Source organism: Notamacropus eugenii, chromosome 6, assembly GCF_028372415.1.
Source record: "Notamacropus eugenii isolate mMacEug1 chromosome 6, mMacEug1.pri_v2, whole genome shotgun sequence".
NCBI classification, from domain to species: Eukaryota; Metazoa; Chordata; class Mammalia; order Diprotodontia; family Macropodidae; genus Notamacropus; species Notamacropus eugenii.
In genome coordinates this window covers 155,966,933-155,991,661 of record NC_092877.1, presented here as the reverse complement: position 1 = coordinate 155,991,661, position 24,729 = coordinate 155,966,933, and the positions used below count along the sequence as shown (strand labels likewise).

The window sequence follows — 24,729 nt, the reverse complement described above, 5'->3', positions numbered from 1 at the left end:
GTCTCTTATAGCTTGAAGCAGCCTTAGAAATCATTTAGACCAACTCTTGTCTTAATGATGAAGAAACTGAAGCATGTAGAGGCTTACTTATAAGTATATAAGGTAACATGCCAAGTAAATAGGAGGGTCAGAACTAGCTGTCCAGTCTTTACTAAGGTGCATTTATGGAAATTGACCCATTTATAATTGATAATGATGATGATGACGATGACCGTCACAGTATTAATAATGAACATTCACATCACTCTTTAAGATTTACAAATCACTTTAAAGCTATCTCAAAAAAATTATAAATGCTGTTAATATAATCACTTTACATGTAAGTAATACTCATACCAGTTGACCTTACTTATATGTGGCAAAAACATTATTAATAATTGTAAGATAGTGCCAGATCATTAAGGATTCTTACCTACCTAAACAACTCCTTGCCTAAGCAGAAATTATTTTGGCTCTCTTTCCTTTTCAAAACAGTCATTTTCTCAAAACTTCCCAACTATTTTTATTCAATTTCCTTTGGTTGTTATACTTCTCATAAAAGCAGGCAAAATCATGTTTTCATTGACCTCAAGTCCCTTTAAAGAAGTTGAAATGGGCTTTGGCTTTAAAGGATTCATATCTACCTTCATGCATTTGAAGGGCTGTTATATGGAAGTGAGTTTGAATTTGTTCTGCTGGGCTTCAGAGGGCCCAACTAAGAGTAAGAAATAGATTAACGCTTCATGCAGGTTCTGAACAATCAGAGCTGTCCAAAAATAACATTGGCTACCTCTTGACTCAAGGTCACCAGGCCAGTTGTCAATGATCACTTGTAAGGGGATTTTACATTGAATAGAAATGTAAAAGATTGGCCCAAAACACTCCTGTGTGAAGCCCAAACAGATTGAAATATAATTGTAACTCAGTGTAAATAAATGTAATATGTTGTTTAACAAGATAAATAAAAATTCAGTGAAACATGATGTTAATATACAATTTCCCAAGTCAGTATGTACTCATTACCATTTGAGTTTGATACCACTGATTTCAAGGATTTCTGTACAGCTTTAAGTTAAATTGGTTAGTTGTCTCTTCCAACTTGAATATTCTGTGGTTCTGAATTTGATCAGAGGCAGTTGGCCTGTATGTAGATAAGCACATCTTCCTACTCATACCACTATTCTCTTGGGCATTGGAATGCAGATGCAGGAAGCTGTAGAGATAAAAAATAAAGAAAAGGAAAGGAAAGGAAAGGAAAGGAAAGGAAAGGAAAGGAAAGGAAAGGAAAGGAAAGGAAAGGAAAGGAAAGGAAAGGAAAGGAAAGGAAAGGAAAGGAAAGGAAAGGAAAGGAAAGGAAAGGAAAGGAAAGGAAAGGAAAGGAAAGGAAAGGAAAGGAAAGGAAAGGAAAGGAAAGGAAAAAGGAAAGGAAAGGAAAGGAAAGGAAAGGAAAGGAAAGGAAAGGAAAGGAAAGGAAAAAGGGAAAGGAAAGGAAAAAGGGAAAGGAAAGGAAAAAGGGAAAGGAAAGGAAAGGAAAGGAAAGGAAAGGAAAGGAAAGGAAAGGAAAGGAAAGGAAAGGAAAGGAAAGGAAAGAAGAAAAGAAAAAAGAAAAGAAAAAGAAAGTGACAATTTCTGGTGCTGTTTTAAAGAGAAGTAAAATGACCATGACCAAGGATTTGATTAACGGCAAGCTTTTAATGCTAAAATAATTTTTTAGGGTATCCCACATATGCAATGATTCATTGGCTGTCACTATCTTATTGTTCTCAGATTTAATTGACAAATCTCTGCATGTGGTGACAATTGGGGTTTTATATGCAGGGATCTGTGACAGCAGTCAGTTCACATGGAGGCCTGGAGTTAGGTTTGGCTACAGGGCAGCATGAGCTTGATCTCCTGTAGAATAAGAGTTATCTTTTTTATTTCACTACCTTTCACAGAAGTTCAGAATCTAGTAGAGTCTCTTCACTAGGGTTTCTTAGAACCACATCTAAACCTGTCTGCAGGTTTTCACAGTATTGTCAGCTCAGATAACTTGAGGGGATAAAACTAATTGACAGGATTTTTGTGAGACTAGAAATAGCCTATTTTGAGAGCTTGGTTTATTTTTATGAACCCAGCAGAATGCCCAGAGATTCTTGTTTTTATCCGTGGTGAATTTATTTTTCTTGAATACTTCTTGTGATTCTACTTAAGACCAAGAAAACTGCCCTCATCACTTTTAAATTCCCACATGAGAACCAAAATTGTGTCTACAACACCAGACTTGTTTGTTGAACATAAAAGAACATAAATCCTCTATAGGTCCCCAGGGAGATGTTAGAGAAAGGGAGTAATCATTATAAACTACTTAGTGCTGTATGTACTGTATCATGTTGCCGTGAGAAAGTTATGTTTGATTGGCTCATAAAACAGGTTTAGTAAATCCTTTAAATAGTGATTTGGGCAATTGTGCACATTGCAATATAATACCTGAGAGTGTATTAGAAGGATTACAGAGTCTTCAGAATAGTCACCTGGGGATGTGGAGTTTTCTAGTTTTTAGGGTGATAGTGTTTTCTGTTTTCACGTTTGTGTGTCAAGTATTGTAGGGTTTTATTGCTTCCCTTCTCTGTGTAAATTTCTTTGATAATTATTTCCCTGAGTTTTGGCCTTGATTGTTTCATACCATTTCACCAAAAACAAGTTTCCAGGATTTGCTGCATTGCATCGTATTATAGATTTACAGGTGCTCACTCTGAAAGTGACTGTGAAGAATCACCAACTCAAATACTGAGTACAAATTTGACTCTTGACCTGTATATCATGTAGGAATCAAATCTAGACAAGAAATTTACTTTTCTTGATTATGTTTGAAAATCAAAGGTGATCTATAGGGCAGGCTTTATAGGTAGAGAGGTATCCCTATAACCTGTTACAGGTATATATAAACTTATAAACTTAAAAATTAAATTGGACACGTTCACTTAACAGTTTTCTATGCCACTCTCCTGGAAAAAAAAAATAAGACTTCCTTGTCTTGTTGCTTTATGAGAGTATAAATAAGAGAGGGGGAGTCCCTCATGTTCTGACTATGAAAGGGAGACAAAGGATATATTAAGTAGTAAGCAGTATTCTTACATTCCATGTGCATCGATTATTTTTACCCTTGACTATAAAAATAGTATTAACGGTGCAATGGATGGATGGATTTAGGAATTAGATGGTTGTCATATGACACTGTGATTTAGAATATTATCAAATTCAAGATGAGGCAATTAATGACACCTGTTGAATTCAACTAAGATTTAAAATCAAAGTGCATAGCAGTTCTTTAATGATTATACTCACATCATTTATATTTAATGAAATACAAGAATATTCTGGTTCTTTAAGCAGAGATAATAAGTGCATGAGCTAGACCTGCACAAACATGTAACACAAGAATTTATTGCCAGCTGTGTAGTTAGAGATCTGGGAATCGTTATAAAAATTAAGTTTACCGAGGGGGGAAAAGAAAAAAATATAACACATCTTTAGTAGAAAATTGGTATAAAGTAATAATTTACACATTAAACATTGCTTGACTTATTTGGAAGAATGTGTCTTTTATGTCTGAGTGTTAGTTATATCAAGGGTTACCTCTGTTTGTTCCTTGGAAAAGATTTTAATCTCATGTGACATTTACAATCTCAAGTCTTGCTTATATGGGGAAACACCTTTTAATATTTTCTGAAGAACAATATGCACGTTCTTAAGAATAATTGATGCTAGGTCAAAATGTTACAAGGGAAAACAACACAGCTTTTGGAGTTTGTGCTTTAGACTCCAGCTATATTTCTCTCTACAGCTGAAGAATTTTTCCCCCCAAGGGAAAGAAAAAAAGAGTTGGTCTTTTTTGGGGGGGATTTCAGAAAAAAAACTTTACACAAAATCACGTGTGGATACAAGTTACTAGTCATGCCTGAAATCTAGTTGGCCTTGAACTAATGAGAGCTCAGTCTCAGATTAGCCTAGTTTTACCTGCCAAGTTCAGAACAAATAGTGGTTGTTATGAATAGCAGCCTTGTACTACTTGTAAATAATATAGATATAAACAACTCTCTTAGATAAAGGTAGTAATTGACAATGCTTATTCAAATTAGTTTGAGCTCAAATATTTCTCTATTTTCTCTTATCTCTTTTGGTCCACTTTCCTCCCTGAAGTCTTGAAAAAATGACAATAGTTGGTTTTAATATTACTGACTTTACTATGTAATATAATGAATTCATCTTTCATTTGTTTATACTTCTGGTCTTCTTACCTGTAGGGACCAAGAATTATTTTGCGAATGTGTGATATTCTATATTTTATGTAGAATATATATGTGTGTATATATGTATGTACATATGGGTATATACACATATATTTGTGTATAAATTAGTGGAAATTGTTATTAGTTCAAAGCTATGATAAACAGGATTTCAACAGCCAGAAAAAAAATCTAAGATGTTTACATGTTATATGCTTAGCAGTTACTATAATTTTAAGTCAACAGAGTTAAGCTAGAGAGTCAAAATTCACCAGATAATTGCTATGAAGCTATCTGTGATAAGAGCGCTACTTTTCTGGGTCCTTGCCATATAGGCTAGGCTAGTTGTCTTTGTTTTTTTTTCCCCTAAAAAGCAAAAAAAACTGTCCCTTACACTTGTTTGGTTGAGGGGTTAAAGCTTGTGCTTCTTGGACTGGATTTCCAGTCACCTAGAATCATAAAAAAGGCCAATGAGTAGTGCCTTAGACTTGGAAAATGTCTCACTACTCTGGGAGTCCAGACACATTTCTATATATAAACAAGAAAATCTGAACTCATTTCAATATGAGGACAAGGGCTATATCTACCTAAACTCTTACTCTACGCTTGATGAGTATTCTTTCCATGTGACTGAGGATACCTCAATCTGTGAACATTAGACTGGTGCAAGTGTTTCATTTAAGTTCTAATCTTGAACCTTAATTGCCAGACTCTCCCTTTTCCCCATTCAGTTAACAAGCATTTTATGTAATACCTGCTGATAGAAAAGTACTGTGCTACATTCTGTTATTCTGTTAGGGATATAGAGAAGTATAAAACTGACCTTGTGGAGATCACATTGTAAATGACTAGTAAATTCAGGACACTGAATTTATCTTGCAGAGTACCTAGGTTTGAATCATAACTCTTCTTTCATTTGATGTGATATCCTATTCTCTCCTATTTTTCTCCTCTCTGATGAAGTTAATTATTTCCATTTGACAAGATCCACCCTCTGCACATACCTTTATCCTTAACCTCTCTTATCTTCTCTAGCAAAATGCCTCCATATTCATCCCTCTGTCATCTAACCTCTATTTTCTCTCTATTTGATGGCTTTTATCCTCCAGCTACTTTGGAAAATGACTAGCCTTACCCCCAAAAATAATAAAAAAGGAAAATAAACTCTTTCTTGACCCTGTCATCCCCTTAAGCTTTCATCTTACATCAATCATGTCACAGTTAAACTCCTAGAGAAAAAGATTCTACTCTCATTTCTACCACTTCCTTTCTTCTTGCTCATTCTCTATGCATTCTTGTTTTGTGTGTGCATATTTTTGTACATATTTATATACAGGCAAGTTATCCCCCCCTCCCAGACACACAAAAAAATGAAGCTTATTGAAGAAGGAGACCGTTTCATTTTTATCTCTGTATCACCAGGACCTATCACAATGTCTGGTGCTTAATAAAAGACTTTCTGATTGATTCATTTTGCTCATTTCCTTTAAAAAAACTCCACCTTGGCCAAGTCTCCCAAATCATCCATTGCTTAATACAGTGCCTGATATGTAGTACATGCTTGACAATTGTTTACTGATTAATTATTTTTCAGCTTTATTATCTACAAAAATGAGTGGTTGAATTATATGATGTTTAATGTATATTCTTATGCTTTTTCTATTCTATTCTAGTACTCTTCTGATCATACATATATATATAGTATATATGTGTGTATATTAATGTACATATTTATATGCATATATATATACATATATATGCATATACATACACACACAAACAACCCTAGTAAAGAATATTAGGTAGTTTACAATTGTCAAATGATCAAGCAAGTTGGTAAGTACATTTAGATTTCAAGCAAGAGAAAGATCACTTTGGGTTGGGAAGTCCAATATGGACCTTGAAGGATGTGTGGGTAGAATTTGGGGTACATAATGACAAAGTTCATGGTTCAGATCCTAGGAACTGTCCTTTCACTGATGGACTTTAGAGGATGGTATAATGTCACTTGGGGAAAAGTTGTATAGGCCAGCCTGACTGCAACAAAACATATATTTATAGGCATAGTAGAAAATAAGATTAGAAAGGTAGAGTGGGGCCAGATTATCAGCATCAGATGACCACATAGAAAATAAGGGAAATACTCAAGAATTAAGAATGGACTGAGTTTTTATAGCTTTCCTATAAGAGCCAAGTAGATAATTAGCAAACATCTGCTAAATTTGGTCCTTTTAAGCAGTCAAGTTCAAAAAGTCAAGAGCAAATACGCATGTTCCCCCTCCTGCAATGTAAACTCATCTTTAGTGTTTCCTTTTTTGGAATATGTAGTTCTGTGTTTAACCTAGTAGAATTTAGGATTAGCTCATAGTTTTGGTAACTAGGCTTTTAGCATCCAAAGATGTGAATTAATATTGCCCAAGTCATGTAGTACACACCTGTGTCAATTTCCTTTCTTTTCTCTTTACAGGTATGACTTTGTAGAAATTGAGGAGCCCAGTGATGGGACTATTTTAGGGCGCTGGTGTGGCTCCAGTGCTGTGCCAGGGAAACAGATCTCCAAAGGAAATCAAATCAGGATAAGATTTGTCTCTGATGAATACTTTCCTTCTGAACCTGGGTTCTGCATCCATTATACCCTTCTTACGCCAGTAAGTATCATAATTTCAGAAGCTGTTTATTGTGGGAAAGGGCAGAGGGTAAGGTTGGCTTTGAGATGGCCCTTAAGTAATTAAGGTCAATTACTTGTTTATTTCTAATGTTTTCTTAAAACAAATACCTTGCTTGGAAGTTAGTTCCTGTACTCTTCACTTCATAAATTCCACTGTGGTTTTTGTGTATAACTTGAATTGGAATAGCTTGGATAAATTTAGAAATGTTGGAAAATCAATCAATAATTTATTGTTGCAGAAAGAAGATTATTTTTACTACTGTTTGAAAAAAATATAGATAGAGGTGGGAGTGAGAGAATTCTGACCCCAAAACAAAATAAAATTGAATTAAAGAAAAAGAATATTGAAAGATAAGGAATTCTACTGCCTATCTGATGAAACCATGACATTTCAGAGTTGGTAAGAAACAGCATAGGAAAACCATCATTTCCCCAGAGAGAAGATGAGAATAATTGTACATTTACTTGGTGAATTTACTAACAACTGACATTTCTACAGTACTTTGCAGTTTGTGAACCACTCTAATCCTATGGGATGGGTTAATGCAATTTTTATTATCTGACTCTCCAAAAGGTAGAATGATGGCTAGCCTGTCAAAGCAGCAACTAAGGGCTTGAGCCAAGATTGTAGACCAAGTGTTCTGACTTCAAATTCACTGCTGCTTGTCCATTACACCTAATCCTTGTGTACTGTTTTATAATTTACAGATTTCTTTGCTCACAGTAGCACCTGACTTAGGTAGTGAAAGCAGGATTATTATTTCACAAATGAGAAAATAAGGCTTAGAGAAGTCATTTGATTTGGTCAAGTTTATAAAGCTGGTAATTGTCCCAATGCAGACTTAAATTCAGGTGAAACATCAAGGTCTGTATTTAAAAGACCTGCACAATCTGTGGACCATGGGCTTGGTGCTACTTGCTCAGTACCAAAGGATTTCCTCTACATACAAAAAATGTTTTCCTCTACATTTTCCTCTGGCTGCCAATAATCCTTTGGCATGCTGCAAGCAGCCTGAGGGCCATAAGTGACCCATGGGCCCCAGATTGTGCCAGCTTGATCTATATTCTCTAAAAAAGTTATTTGAATTAATTTCAGACTTGAGCCCTTTTTAGGGGTATGTGCATGAGAGAGGGAGGGAGAGAGAAAAAAAGAGCCAATGTGTGTGTGTGTGTGTGTGTGTGTGTGTGTGTGTGTGTGTGTGTTGTGTTGTGTTTCAGCATTTTCTGTTGCTTCAAATGGCCCTTTTTCTTCTGGTACATTAGTCAAAATTTAGTCTTTCAAAAAATATTGAAGATAATCATTATTCCTCCACTTTGTTTTAAAATATTAACTTAAACTTATGTTAAAAACACCACAGTAGAACGCAGCCTGCAAGGAGTGTTTTTGTCTTTCCTGTAAGTATGTATGTATGCATGCATGTCTGTCTGACTGTATGTATACATATACATATTATTTAATTAAAGGGAAGGAAAAACAATTGTGCATTTATATAAAAACCTTATTACAGAGTACTTAGTATAGAAACAACAACGCAAATCAAATAATTAGTAGAACAGGTGAGAACACACTTGTAACAACATATCTTCCAATGTAGTTTTATATACTCACACAAACACATACGCACATACATGCACACATACACGTACATATGTATCTAATTGGAAGATATGGTGTTATACTTGTAATAACAACTGTATGTAGGTCTGTGTGTATTTATATACACATATGCACATGTATGTGTATGAGTGTGTCATATGTTCTATAGATATTATTAGAGTCATTTCCCCTTAAAATACCACTTAAAAATTTATCCCCTATATTTTATTCAGCCATATAAATATGTCCTCTGTTCTACTTCACTGTGAATTTAATTTTTCTTTTGCCAAATTCTGATTTTTCTTGATTTCTGTAACTTACATAAAAGAGAATGTGGCAAAATGGTTAGAATAGAGAACTGGAACACACTACTTCATCTTCACTTTCTTTCATTCTCACAGTGTAGTGTAGACATTGATTGGCAAGCTCTTCAAAGTGCTTCTGTTGTTTTGTCTTTCTTATTGTCCCAAGTGTGACAGTGGATTGGGAGCTGGATTCAGAAACAGGAAGACCTGGGTTAAGTGCTGTATCAGACACTTACTGTATCTGTGTGGCTCTGAGCAAGTCATTTAACCTCTGCATGCTGTAGGACAGAGGAATATAACATCTAGACTGCCTGACACATGTTGTTAGCCTGAACTAGATTTTTAAAAGTAGCTGGTAAATATTTAACATAAATGAATGAATGAATGAACAAATAAAACCTAGATAACATTGCATTTTAAAACTGTCAATACTCTGCCTGCAAGAATCCTTCCACATGGAGTAGTGGACACTTGTTTCATTTGAATTTGATGCCACTGTCTGCTCTAGGTAGCCCTCTAGGATTATATATTGTAGAGAAGGTACAAGCCTGTATTACTGGTGAGAATTTCCTCACTTAAGAATTCACCGTACCAGTTCAGTCACTAATCCAGTTACCATTTCTTTCTCTATTTTCTAAAGTGTTTGGAATTGTTTTAGATAATACCATATAATGAAACATTCACTATAAATGGGCATTTCTGAACTGGAATTCTTAATCCATCTCACTTACTGTCATTATGTTTGAAACTTATGTAAACTCATGTGTTGATCATGAAATGTTTGATAAGTTTTAGACAATAGCTAAGTGGATGAATTTTAGCTGTTGGCTAAGAATGCAGTCATAACAAAGAAAAGAAAGGACATCGTGGGATGAATTGAGTGATTTTTTTTTTTTTTTTTGGAGAGGTTGGTGGAGGTGGGGGAGTTTTGATGTTTTATTTCATTGGTGTAGGAAACTTCTGGTGCAGGAATTCCCTCCAACAAAGTAGAAATTCATCTGTTGTTTTGTTTATAGATGCAAAAAATTGCCTGAGACACTGGGAGATTGTGTGACTCTGCCCTAGTAAAACATTGTGTCGAGGGCAGAACTGGAGTATAAGATTTCTTGGTTCTGATGCCTTGCCCTCTATTACATGCCATGATCCTTCTCTGGTTTAATAAACACATATTTTCTTATGTAAGCAGAGAAAAACTTTTAAGAGGTTCTAGGTAATTGGAGAAACATGAATATAGAGCCAATATTGCCTGATATCTAAAGACTAAATTAAATCCATTCTGAGAAGCTCATCCCCAAGTTGGCTGTAGGCAATGAAATTTTTCAGCCCCAGCAATTCTAAAACTCCACCTACTCCACAATAACTCTTGTTAGGTTCTGGATTGGTGGTACTCACATGGATCAAATCATGCATTGTCAAAGTGTGGAAGTAGTTCCTTTTTCTTTCAAGGATCAGGGACTTCATCACTGGGCATATTCTATCCACTTCATCAGATTTCGTCCACTACTGCATTTTAGTAGATTATTTCTTGCCTACTATTTCATGATAATGGGGACAAAATGAAAAACATGGTGATCAATGCTCTGATGATAAGCCCCTCTGATCTTATTGTTTGCTGGCTCTTTGATGATGGTGGGCATTTAGTCTTTCGATAGTTCTACATTTTAGGTCCTTTTGTCTTATAGGACCCTCCAGAGCTTAACTACCCTCAAGAAGCATCAGGGTAGGGCTTTGATGGAGGCCTCAGATTCATTCTTTATGTTGGCATTGTAAAAGCTAATTAATGTACTTGTGTTCATTATTCAAGGTGTTTGTAGCATAGTTTTAGAAAAAAGTATTTTAAAATCTATGGATAAATTTTAATGTATTGGCATAGATTCTTACTATCATCCTCCTGGATTTCATAACTAAAATGTGCCTATAATCTTAAATACAAGTGGAACATAAATTAAGACAAGGAACAGAATTCTACAGAAATCATTGTCTATAGATGTAAAATACTAAGTTGATATTAAAGATTAAATTAAAGGCAGTAAGGGAAAATTGAAAGATTCTTGAATCCGGAATGAAAAGATCTGGATTCATATCTCAATCTTCAATTTGCTACCTCTGTGAACTTTGGGTCATTAATTTTAATCACTCTCTATCTTAGTTCATCTGTACAATGAGAGATTGGACCATGAGATCTCTATGATCCCTTCTAGTACTAAATCTAAGAACCACATGTGATTTTCTGATTCCTAGAACTTATGACATTGACTAATGTTGGCTAAAGTTAAACACAAGATCCACAATATGATTTCTTTTCTTCAGCTGTAGCCCATGAAGAAAGCAAAATATTCTCTCGTAAAAAAACAGAGATTTAATTACAGATTTTAACCATGGTATGACATTACAGACACATGTGACAAGTGACATTTCTAGCTACTATCATGAATAAATTTTGATTCTTTGGAGATTTCAAAGTTTGAAACAATTTTCCATAGTGTACCTAAATAGCACATTTAGTTTAATCCTTATCACAGAATAAATTCATAAAATACATGAGGTTTATCTGATGGAAGAGTGATTAAGCCTTAATTATTCTTGCTTAGGTTTATTTTTGCCATCAAGGTGATATTTTATTAAGAAAAATAATCTGATACATGAAAGCAAAGGTGCTATCTGTTGTTTTCATTATAGCCTATAAGTATTTTTTTTCTGTCTGAAATGATTTAGTGAAAAATAGCTCCACTACCCTCCTATATATAATCCACAGCAAAGTTGTGCCAATATAATAAAAGTGTTAATACTAACAAAGTTAATTTGCAATTTTACACCAGTCAAATTATTAAAGAGATATTTATAGAACTTAGTAACAAATTTTTACCTGGAAAAATGAAAGATGTGGGATATAAATGGAAATAATGAAAATATCTGGATGAAAGGATGACAGTACTTCCATATTTCTAACTCTACGATGAAGCAGCAAACTCCAAAATTATTTGGTACTAGTTAAAAAAATAGAGGTAGATCAGGAACAGTCTAGGCAGAAGAGAATCAGAAACAATGGTACTTAGTCACCTAGTGTTGGATAAACTGGAAAACAAAAATTCCTTAGGGAAAGAAATCCCTATTTCTTAAAAACTTTGGGCAAACCTAGTAAGCAGAAACTAAGTTTAAACCAGTACCTTATATAATATTTCATAATACATCCTGCATAGACACATGACTTTAACATTAAAGTTCATAATATTAAAAGAGTTTAATATACCTCTCACCACTATAGAATATGAGATGCATTCTTAACCAAAGGACAATTGCAAAACATAATATAGATAGCTTTTGTTAAGTGGAATTGTTATATTTCTGTAAAAATAAAACTAATGCACCTAGGCTAAAAAGGGAAGTGGTCAAATGGAGAAAAAAAATTTTGTATCAAGAGGATGTAAACAAACAGTTCTCAAAATAATTTCAAACCATTTACAATATGGAAAATAATTCTCCAAATCCTTTATAATAAGAGATATGTAAATTAAAAACCCTGAAATTTTATCTCACATCCTACAAATTGACAAAGAAGAAATTTTGAGAATAATCGATGTTTGATAGAGTTCTGGGAAGATAAATACATCATTGAATTGTTTCTGGAGCTGTAAATCAGTGTAGCCATTTTGGAAAGCAATTTGGAAGCATTTAAACAAAGTCACTAAAATGTTCATACCCCTCCATCCAGAGATTCCATTATGAGATTTATACTCAAAGAAGACAATGATAAAAAGAAAATCCCCAAATGTGCCAACATATTTATATCTGCAGGTTTGTGTGCATGTGTGTGTGTGTGTGAGTGTGTGTGCATGTATGATAACAAGAAATTAGAAGCAAAGTAGATGCATGGTGTTTGGGGAATTTCTAAGCTATTGTGTGGTTTATGAATAGTATGGAATATTAACATGCTATAAGAAATAAAGAATATTATGAATGTAGAGAAGCATTGAAAACTCTCCATGAACTGATGCAGAGTAAAGTAGATAATAAAATAATATACATGACTACAATAATGCAACTATGAAAAACAACCACAAAAGAATTAATAGTGAATTTGGCAAAATGATAAAGAGCCCATATCCCAATGATCCTTTTTAAATAGGTAGGATATCCACAAGTGTTGTGCACATGTTTATACTTTTTGAATATCAGCTATTCTCATCTTTTCCTTTTTTCTTTAAAAGTGCTATTTGTTCTACAAGGTGGCTCCCTGGGAGAGAAATGTTGAAGGAAACTTCAGTTATATAAAAAAAGACAAATAGAAACTTAAAAATATATTTTAGTAATGGCTTTTATTTTCATGTCATATTTATATCATGCTTGTTCCAGATTGAATGTACCCTTCTGTAGTTTCTTTTTTCTCTGCGTGTATATGTGTGTGTGTGTGTGTTTGAAAAAATATGCATATAAAAGTTCTTGGATACTTATAAAGAACTAGACAAATGGAAGATATTATTGATGTCTAACACACAATAGCTACATATTATCTGAATGAAATGGAACTGGAGAAATAAAGGAATCATAGATGGTCAAGATGTTAGACTTTTCCCTTAGCATTGCTGTCAGAGTTTGTTTATTTGTGTTTTGTTCTGTTTGGTTTTCATTTCTTAGAATATGCGTGTCTTTTGTTTTTATATTACCTATGTTTTGAATCTATAACTATGTAAGAATTAAGTGGTAATTTCCACTTAGGCACTTTCCACTTTGATGACTCCCTGCAAGAAATTCCATGTGTCAAATGTGCTTTTTGCAATACAATTGTAACTTTGTATATGAAGAGACAAAAAGAATCTAGAAACTGCAGTATCCAGGGAACACTTGAAAGAGTTATCATGAAACTGCTAGTGGTATAGTGAATAAGGTTCTGGACTTGGAGTTAGGAAAACCTGAGTTCAAATCCTGCCTCCTATACTTATTGGTTTTATGATCTTTAGCAAGATATTTACCTTCTGTCCGTTTATTTTCCTTAACTGTGAAAGGGGATAGAAATAGTCCCTACCTCCCAGGTTGTTGTGAGAATCAAATTATACAATATTTTATAAAAGTACTTAAGACAGCACCTGGGTCATAATAGGTGCTTAATAAATACATATCTTTCCCTTTCCCCATATAGAGTGATATACCAATGCCAGTTTAGAAGAGTAATTTACTTTCAAATGTTATGAAAGAGGATGGGAAAAATCATATAGAATATGTCCTTAAAAACCAAGGGACAGCAATGGAAAGATAAACAAGTCTAAAGAAAATTTATTGCATGGTATAAATGAGCCACGTTGTCCCAAGACCATTCATAGATGAAACTGGTATAAAAATAACAAATGCATTTAAAATTGGGACAAATTTGTCATTGTTTCTATAAATACTCTGCTTTTATCATCAAGGACAGTGGAATCATCATGTTTGGACCCTAAAATACCACTCCCTGATGTACTGCTACATGATAAAGATGAAAAGAGGTTTGAGACAAAGTCAACAAGAAGGGCTGGATTCTATGAAAACTGAGCACAGCTGGGTCTGTGGTACAGTCTTAAAAACATTGAGGGATTGATTTGTAGGCTATTTCTGGAAAGGGAAGATATCCAAAGAATGGAAAAAAAATTAAACAATGCTATTAACCCCAAAAGATGATTTAAAGGATAGAACTACTGGTTCTGAGCCTGCTCTTTCATATTGAAAAAATCTTTGGGAAAATTATCTATAAACATATTATGTATATATTTGATGAAAATATTAAAATGGAAAAGGTAAACTTGTGCAAATAGTTGTTTACAACAGACCACTAATTCGTTATCATATAATACTATGGTATTATTATACGATAATATAATGAGTGATACAGAAAATAGATTCTACCGTGTTTCTTGTTACTGTTTACAAAAATACATTTGTTGCCTCACCGCAGAGATAAATTTGTTCCACAATATTTAGACGACAGATTCTGGAAGCAGTGGCCTAAGATTAAAACTTATCTTTGATAATTATTATTTCTTTGACCTCTGGAAAGTGTTTTAACCCATGTGGATCTCATTTTCCTTCTCTGTAAAATAAGGAGTTAGGACCATCTGACCTTAGGGCCTTTACCTTGTGTCTTTTCTATCTCTGGATAAAATGATTATGATTATCCAGTTGATTATGAGTTGATTATGAATGTCAAATGTGGCATAAAACAGTGAACACAAATACAAGAGAGGTCATCAGCTGTCCAAATACTCTTCTTTATGGATGGAATCATAGCGTTTGCATCAAATCACAGAACGCTATAGAGTTGTGTCATGGGAATCCAAAATTACTTAAATGAGACTAGCCTAACAATTACATAGAGAAAACCTAAATGCATCAATAGTGCTTATTGTCTATGCTAAGAAACTCACTCAGAAGACCAGTTCACTGCTTTACTTTGCTTTATTCATGCATATATCTGGGGCATACACTGCAAAAAGACAGATTGTTGGGTCAAAGTTGAATGGGAGGAAGAGAGCAGACCGGATCATACATGTGGGATTTTGTAATTCTGTTCATTACACTAAAGCCATTCATCAACCTTAGTGTTACAATGATAAAAACTTTGACTCTACAGTCAGAAGTTGCTATCGTTTAGTCATGTCTAACCCTCCATCACCTGCTTTGGCGTTTCCTTTGCAAATATACTGTATTGGTTTGCTATTTCCTTCTCCAGCTCATTTTACAAATGAGGAAATGGAGGCAACAAGGGCAAAGTGACTAGCCCAGGGTCACACAGCTAGTAAGTGTATGAAGCCAGATTTGAACTTAGAAGGATGAGTCTTCCTGACTCCAGAACGAGCACTCTATCCTCTGCACCACTGGAATAAGAAAACAGCTTCAAATACAATTTCTGATGCCTACTCCTTGTGAGGCTGTGGGCAAGTCATTTAACTTCCATGGGCTTTTGGATTTTTTTTTTCCTTTTCATTTCTAAATTGAAGTTGCTAGACAAGACAACCTCCAAGAACTCTTCTAATTTTAAACCTATAATTCTTCTTAACACAGACATTATCTTAGTAATTGCTTATGACTAAAAATCTTGGAATATTATAGTCTCTGAAGAATCAGCATTACACAGGACACCTTCTGGTACAGTGGATAAAGTACTGGCCCTGGAGTCAGGAGGACCTCAGTTCAAATCTGGACTCAGACACTTCATATTTACTAGCTGTGTAATCCTGAGCAAGTCACCTAACCCTGACTATTTCACACACACAAAATAAATAAATAAAATAGTAATCAAAGATACAAGTAGGAGATGCATGCATGTGATAGAATATAAAGTCCTTGAGAAAATAACCTCTTTATATCTTTGCCTGGTACCTTGTAAGTAATACATTATTATTGAATTAATTATATGCTAAGTACAAGTAAGAATTTAGAGATATCACTGAAGATATGTATGACTTGAAAAGAAAGTTGATTGTTTTTGTAGCTAAAATGAGGGAGTACAGATATATAGCCCAAGTGCTATACTATGACTCTCCAAAGATCGAAAGGAAGGAAGACAAGGTGTGAATGTTACTATATACACACATATGTTCATACAAATATACATATGTACACACGTGTATACAGTAAGAATATCAAATTGGTAAGATCACAGATTGATTGAAGTAGGAGGAGAGAAATAAGGGAAACCCTTATATCTTGATAGTTGGTAGCTGTGGGTAATTCTTTGAACAAAATGAATGAGAACCTGGGTTGACTTTCCATCTTAGGCTTTTGTACTTTTAAGGTAGCACTGATTGCCTGACCTTCCTATATGAAAAGGAGGGAAATTAAATTGCTCAGGGAAAGGCCTTCGTAGAACTGAGGATATATTTAAATTTATAGTAAACCTGAGGAACCCCTAAATTGCCTGATCAAAAGGTGATTTTCATTTTAATAAATCATCTCAGAAAATGCATTCAACTCATATTTAAATCTATTTTAAATGGATTTCTTTGGTTTCCAAATGCCCTTAGGATAGTGTTGATCATTGCTGACAGTTTGTCTTATTTCTGTAATCACTTCTTTTTCTCAGGGTACCTCAATACCTTCACATTTATTCTAATAATGGTTGGAATTCCAATTACTTATAATTAATGGTACAAGCTTTTGCATATTCTTGAGTTTTTGAAAATTAAAGTTGAAAAATATCTCAAAGAGTATCTAGTCAAAGACATTTATTTTGTGGGAAGAAGCTCAGTTTCCCTGAATTGTCCAAAATTACATAGCTAACTTAGTAATGCAGCCAAAATTAGAGCTACAGTAATTTGAACTTCCCAGCCTGAGAGTTTTTTTTATTTTGTTTTGTTTTGCTATTCTGCACTTTCACAGAAGTATGTAATATGCTTCTTAGTCTTTCAATAAGACAGAATTTGAGGAGTGAGCATAAATCACAAAGGACTATATCTCTATGTCATCAGTAACTTTTGAAAAATTGGCAAGTTTCTTTTTGCCCCATTTTACCACCCCCTTCCTCCACCATAACTTTTTGTAGTTCACTAATCTGTAAATCAAATCTGCATCAGACATATGATAGCATATAGTTGCATAAGGCAAAAGATTTATTCATTTTAAGTCTGCTTTGACCTTTAAATTGATGAATCTTCTCCCTTCCATGTAAGAAATAGACTCATCAGGGGGCAGAGCTAAGATATGGAATAGAAGCAAGGACCTCCTTGAGCTCTCCCCAAACCGCTCTAAATACCTGTGAAAAATTGCTCTATACAAATTCTAGAGCAGCAGAAGCCACAAAATGACAGACTGAAACAAATTTCCAGGCAAAAAATCTAGAAGGTCAATAGGAAGGGTCTATCACATTGGACTGGGAACAGAGTGCAGTCCAGCATGGGCTGCACTGGCATAGATGGGGCTGGAGCAGAGTGCAGGTTGTTGAATCACTGATAGCTATAGCAGTTTCCAGACTTCTCAACCCCCAAATACCGAAGACAGCTTAGAGGATCAGTGGGAAAGGTCTCTCACCTGGGTGAGAGAGGAACATGATTCAGCTCCAGCCCAGGCCCAGGGCACTGAGGCAGCTACTGCCTCAATGGTGGTTGCCTCTGGGGCTCTTGATGGTAGAATTGAATGACTGATCTAGGTTGCAGTCCTGAGTAGTGGTCCTGGGGCTGGTAGGAGTGCTGGCATGGCTGAGATTGTGGTGGTAGTGGAGACAGAGTCCTCACAGTTCCAAAGCAGAAATGAGTGCTTGTGGTTGCTCACAGACCAGAGCACAGGCCATGAGAGGAGTAAACACCTCTTCTTTGATCACACCAATTTGGAAGAACTGAAAATTTACTGGTCCCTAGAAATATCTATGAAAACAGCTGCACGAAACCCCTGAAGTTTAAGGCAGTACACCTACCACTGAACAAGGAGATCAAAATTCAAATTGGCTGAGAATTGGCTGAGAAAATGAACAAATGGGAGGGTAATTAGACTATAGAATCTTACTTTCTTAGTGAAAAGGTATTTACTTACATCATTGGTGTCAAGGAAGATCAAAATATACAAACAGAAGACAAAAACAAAGTCAAAACTCCTGCATCTAAAGACTCCAAGAAAAATATGAATTGATATCAGGCCATGGAAGAGCTCAAAAAGGATTTTAAAAATCAAGTAAGAGAAGTAGAGGAAAAATTGGGAAGAGAAATGATAGTGATGCAAGAAAATCATGAAAAATGTGTCAACAACTTGCTAAAGGAAACCCCCCAAAATACCGAAGAAAATAGTACCTTTAGAATTAGACTAGACTAAATGGCAAAAGAGACCCAAAAAGTCAATGACAGGAAGAATGCCTTATAAAGAAGAATGGGCCAAATGGAAAAGGTGTAATGCTCACTGAAGAAAATAGTTCCCTAAAAATTAGAATGGAACAAATGGAAACTAATGACTAAATACTTCAGGGGAAAAAAAATGGAGTTTCAACGAAATAGAGAACTTTCAAGCAATCTTGTTGAAAAGACCAGAGCTGAATAGAAAATTTGACTTTCAAATGAAAGAATCAAGAGAAGCATGAAAAGGTAAACACGAAAGAGAAAACATATGGGACCTATTAAAGTTGAACTGTTTACATTCCTCCATGAAAAGATGATATTTGTAACTTATAAGACCTTTCTCAGTATTAAGGTAGTTGGAGGGAACATATATATGGAGAGAGAGAGAGAGAGAGAGAGAGAGAGAGAGAGGAGAATAAGGTGAGCTGAATATGAAGGGATGATATCTAAAAAATAAAATTAAATGTTGAGAGGAATGTTCTTGGTGAAAAAGAAAGGGAAAGTTTGAATGTAGTAATTCATCTCACATAAAAGAGGCAAGAAAGAGCTTGTACAATGAAGGGGAAGAAGGGAAGTTGAGAGGGAATAAGTGAGTCTTATTCTCGTTACATTTGGCTTAAGGAGGGAATAACATACACACTCAATTGGGTATACAAATCTATCTCACCCTGCAGGAAAGCAGAGATGAAGGGAATAAGAGAGGGGGAATAATAGAAGGGACAGCAGATTGGGTAAGGGGTAATCAGAAGCAAATATTTTTGTGGAGGGACAGGATGAAGGAGAGAAGAAAATAAATGGATGGTGGCACAAGATAGAGGAAATAAAGCTAGCCTTTCACAACATGACTTTTATGGAAATGTTTTGCATGGCTACACATGTATAACCTATATCGAATTGCTTGCCCTCTCAATGAGGATGAGTGGGGAGGGGGGGATGGGAGAGAATGCAGAACTAAAAGTTTTAAAAATGAATGTCAAAGTTATTTTTACATGCAGCTGGGTAATGAATTACATAGGTAAAGGGTTATAGAAATCTATCTTTCCCTACAGGAAAATAGAAGGGAAGGGGATAAGAGAAGGGAGGAGGTGAAAGAAGGGAGGGTAGATTGGAGGAAGGGGTAGTAACAGAATGCACAGTGTCCTGGGGTGAGGGGAGAGGAGAGATGGGAGAAAATCTGAAATTCCAAATCTTGTGGAAATGAATGTTCAAAAATAAAAAGAAATAAATTAAACAAATAACCAAACAAAAAGAAATGGGTTCATCAGTTTTTCAATATGGAGGTGTGGCCTTTGGATGGGCTCATGCCTGAATTTATTGTTTTTTTTTTGTTGTGTGTCTCTTTACAGTTCAAGCTCTGCGTATTTATATGTGCCCTCTGTGGGGAACTGACAAACATATTGGCTCAGAAGTAGTCATTTCATCAATTTAAATCCACCAGGATTAAACATTCCCTTAATGCAGCCTAGCCACAGATGCTAAGTTAATTTTATAATAATATTAACATAATAATAAAAGAAGATGCCTTTAGTTTGTATTGTGTTTACTTTATAATTTGTTTGTACTTTAGTGTTTTTTGTTATTGTTAGCTATTAAAAAATGTTCCCATAGAGTTGACTATAAAAATCAGTCTCATTTTCGGACATGGCTTTAAATGAGATTTGTGTTCAAAGCACTTTCCTTGTAAAATGGATTAAAGCAAAAAGAAATTATCTTGAGTAAATATGTAGCATTTTAGTTTCCATGAGAAAAAAAATGTACATGAATGCCCTGTGTTATCTTGTACTACCTTGGTGTGGTTTCATAGATTAAAAAATCATAGGACCTTATTTCTGCATCTTTAAATTCACTAGGCCACATACAAAGGAGCATGATAGGCCATACTTCTATTTCTTATGGAAACTTATTAGTCATGGCAGGATGGCAAGGAGAATATATCTTGTCAGTTCTGTTCCCACTTTTTTCTGTACACTTTCTCACTCATTAGCTCCTATTATTTTCATTATTGTCTCTATGTAGATATCAATCCCTAATCATTCTCCTTAGCTCCAGTGTCACATCTCAAACTGCTTATTGGACATGCTGTATAAAGATCTCAAGTTCAACATATACAAAATAAAAGGCATGATGAGCCACTCAAAGTCCAACCAATTTGAACTTCATTATTTTTGTCAAGACCAGAGCAATCCTTCCACTCAACTTATAATGGTCATCAGCTACTGGAATGGACCATACCTCTACTGCTGTGATTCTTTGCTTCGCTCTTGTTGGGTGCTAGGAAAGGGAAAGGTGATAGCTCACACAAAGCTGTTGAGCTGACTCCTTGCCTTGGAAACTGGAGATTGAGCAAGAGTCATTGTAATGGTAGTGACCAATTTCAAAAGATATATCAAGACAGTCAATTTAGAATGCTAGCAACTTCTGAAATCATAAACCCTGAACAAAAGGAAAATACCAGCTATGCAATCTATAAAGGTACCAATCCATGGAGCCCATTAAGGATCTTGCCTGGCAGTTCACCAAGAATACACTTTCTTAACTCTTTTCTCCCACATTTTTCCTTGTATTAATATCTCAGCTGTTTGCCTCACAGTGATATGTGTCCAGACAACTTAACTGATATCTTTATGAACTATGGTCCATAGGATAAGAATTTCCTGTTGGCCTAAAAACCCTAAGTAATTAATACCAAATACTTAATCCCGTTTTGGGAGCCCCATCCCTCTTTGGGACTTTTCTGTGTTTATTTTCCTTTTAAGTTAACCTGACTGTCCAGAAGAAGGAATTAAGAATTCATCTGGATTGCCCAAATGCACTGGCAGAAATCCTTTCAGAAATTTAAGGTATCTTGTAATACAGGGACTCAGAGAAGATTTGTGCCTGCAACCTTACAAGGAATGTCCTAAATAAAGGTTTTCTTTCTAAGACGGGCACCTTTCCCCCCTTTTCTTTGTTGTTTTTGTAAACACATTATAAAATGATATTTAAGTTCTGCCACCATGTGCAATATTTGACGTTAAGTGCAGTTGTCCAGATAGCTATCCAGAATTAAGTTCAGTGGACTTTGCCAAAAGCACTTCACTCAGCTTTTAGGGACAGCAAATACTTAGCTGTGAGATAGGGTTTTACTCCCCACATAGATGTAACTCCAAGAATGTAACCACCAAGGACCAAAATGGCCACATTGAAACAATATGTAAAGAATGTAAATGAGAAGTAAATAAATCTTCAGTTTGAGAGGGCTAGATGACGTGACATAAGATTTTTTTTTTTAAATTGGCCAAAAGAAATAGTGTACTTCTGGGTCTATGTGTAGAACAGCCAGCTACTTTAGAATAACACAATATAGTAGCAGGACAATCTGGTGCTAGAAAAGCTTCAAGTTAACCCTCAGAAGAATTTATTTGGTGTGCAAAGAGACCTTCTCCCCCTTCATACTCCACAAGTAGTTGAGAGGTTTCAATAAATCCTGAAGACCTGTCAGAAATGCTCCTAGCAACTGGTAGAGTTCACTGAGTTAATAACAGTAGTCACAGGCTTTGAGACATGACCATGCAACCAGTAACTTTGTAAGCATTGCCAGACCTGGAGAGATTTCAGCTCAAGAGCTGAGCAGTAACTTACTACTTCATCAGCCAGGTTTAGTGAATCATCAACCAAGTGACTTTCTTAGATTAGCCAAGGGAAACTCTTCTCCATTACTTTTTAGTCATTCCAGTGGATCTGTTTATCTATCAGTGATGTCATACCCTACCTTTATGAGAATTCCACAAAAAGAGAAAAGGACTTCCCAGTAACCAGGAATTGTGTTGTTCCTATGGACTCTATGCATATGCCTTACCGCTATTGTCTGTTAAGTCTGAACCCATTCTTCCCAGGAAACTTTATGTGTATTGAGGTAGAGAATAACCCCCACATTGGGGGATTTATTTGTACTAAATGTTTTTACCTATTTATATACCTACCTACCTATTTGCATATATGCCTTTACCAAAAGCTAATTGAGTTAATGACTGATAAACAGTATGGAGCACACCACTAAGGGCTCATGTATGAAAGCATTAAGTTCCTTCGGGTTATCTAATAGATTTGTGAGAATACAGTAGTAATCATCCCCTTGGGACCTAGGTCCTATTAAACCAAGTAGGAGTTGGAAAAGTGAGCCTAGAGAGTGCTTCTGTGTTACAACATGTATTTTATATATATGTATACTACATATGTGCATGGTGTCTCCCCAATAAAACATAAGCCCCTTGAGAACCTATATTATTTTACTTTGTATTTGAATAATAATAAGCATTCATTATCAATAATTGTTGATTAACTTGTGTCTGTCAAGATGGTATTCACCCCAGAACTCTCATGACCCAATCTTTGTGTATGTTTGTTTTCCTGGAGGGCTATAAATGCTATTTTAAAAATCAATTATGCTTCTTTCTTCCTTGTTCTAAGATGATGAACAACCCCTAAAAAGAAGTCCAGAGAGATTTCAGAAGTTAGAAAAAAATATATTTTTGATGTATACATATATATGTATAATGTATATTTATATATAATAAAATATATATTTATATTTATTTTATAATATACATTTAACTTTTTTTAATTACTTTTTTTCCCTTTTAAAATAGTATCTCTTTCTGAGTCATATTACAACATTGAAGTCAGGGTGGATGTGTGCTTTAAAATTTGCAAAGTGCTTTGCATATGCTATTTAATTTTATCCTCACTACAACTCTGTGAGGTAGGTGTTATTATTGTCACCACTTTACAGATGAGGTAAGTAAGGCTTAGCTAATTCCAATGGCTTACAAGGTTCACACAGTTTTTACATATCTGTGGAAGGCATTGAATTCAAGTCTTTCTGACTTCAGGTCCAGTACCAAGTTCACTGCACCACTTAGCTGCTTCTAACTTTCTGTTTGGGAGTCTAAAATAGATTTAATTTATTCCAAAATCTGCCATAAATGGTTGCTATTGTAAGTAATGTGTTTGATTTTGATTGCAACTTTTTATAACAAATGGCAAGAGTGAGAAGATATAATGCAGTCAGTCATTGATTATTTTGCCAATATTGTTTATAAATGGCAGGTACTAAAATGTGTTTTCCAAATCAAGATAATTACATTTTGAGAATAAGTCTGTGTGTGCATGAGAGAGTTTTGAGTTGTTAGAAACATTACCAAGGAAAATAGGAAAAAAAAAACAAACCAATAAAAACACGAAACTAGAACTCACATCTACTATTTTATCTAAAACTAAGGAAAAACTTCTTGATACTCTCTAGCTTCAAAGTGAGACATCTGAGATGAATACACTGCAAGGGGTTGCTTTAGAGAACAAATAAAACTGGCATCTGATAATAGCCTGGTTTAAAAAAAGTGAATAGTGAAACTACTTTATTTCCACATATATTTGTCTATTATTTTGATGCATCTAAGGACCTATAATTTCATAAATGGAGGTACTACTTGGCCCAAAACAGATAGCAACCCTCCCCCATTTGTACAGTTCTAGCCCATGGTTTCCAGTAAATGCTTTAATGAATTTCCAAATAATGTTCTTAAATCCTTCATCAGGATCTTTTGACATGATTAAAATAAATCTGGTTCAGATTACACACAAGTTTTATTAAAGGAAACTGTGACATCTAATTGAGGATTAATAAGCCAATTTAATTAGCTAAATATTTATTAAGCTCTTAGTGCATGTTATATATAGAAAACTAGGCCTGGAGAATACAGCAATTTATCATGAGAATAATACAACTTATCAGGTGGATTTATTCCAGGGTTTCAGGGCTGGTACAACATTAGGATATCAGCATATTTGCCCATATCAATAACAAAACTAACAGAAATCATGTGATTATCTCAGAAGATGCAAAAAAATCTTTTGACAAAATACACCACCCATTCCTATTTTAAAAAAAAGAACATAGGGGTAAATTGAGCTTTCTTTAAAATGATAAGTAGCATCTATCTTAACATCAGCAAGCATTGTCTGTAATGGGGATAATCTAGAAACCTTCCCAGTAACATCAGGAGTGAAACAAGGATACCCGTAGTTGCCACTATTATTCAGTATTGTACTAAAAATATTAGCCTTAGCAAGAAAAGAAGAA

The 24,729-nt window shown here is 34.8% G+C and overlaps 1 protein-coding gene across 2 annotated transcripts in view; it reads left to right on the top strand.

The window, feature by feature from the left end:
- PDGFC (platelet derived growth factor C) overlaps window positions 1-24,729 on the top strand; it is a 244,046-nt gene that overhangs the window by 164,077 nt on the left and 55,240 nt on the right. For both annotated transcript variants that reach the window (XM_072621350.1, XM_072621351.1), the window contains exon 3: window positions 6,715-6,895. In XM_072621350.1, coding sequence (XP_072477451.1) covers window positions 6,715-6,895 — 181 coding nt within the window. The remainder of the gene's footprint in view (window positions 1-6,714; window positions 6,896-24,729) is intronic.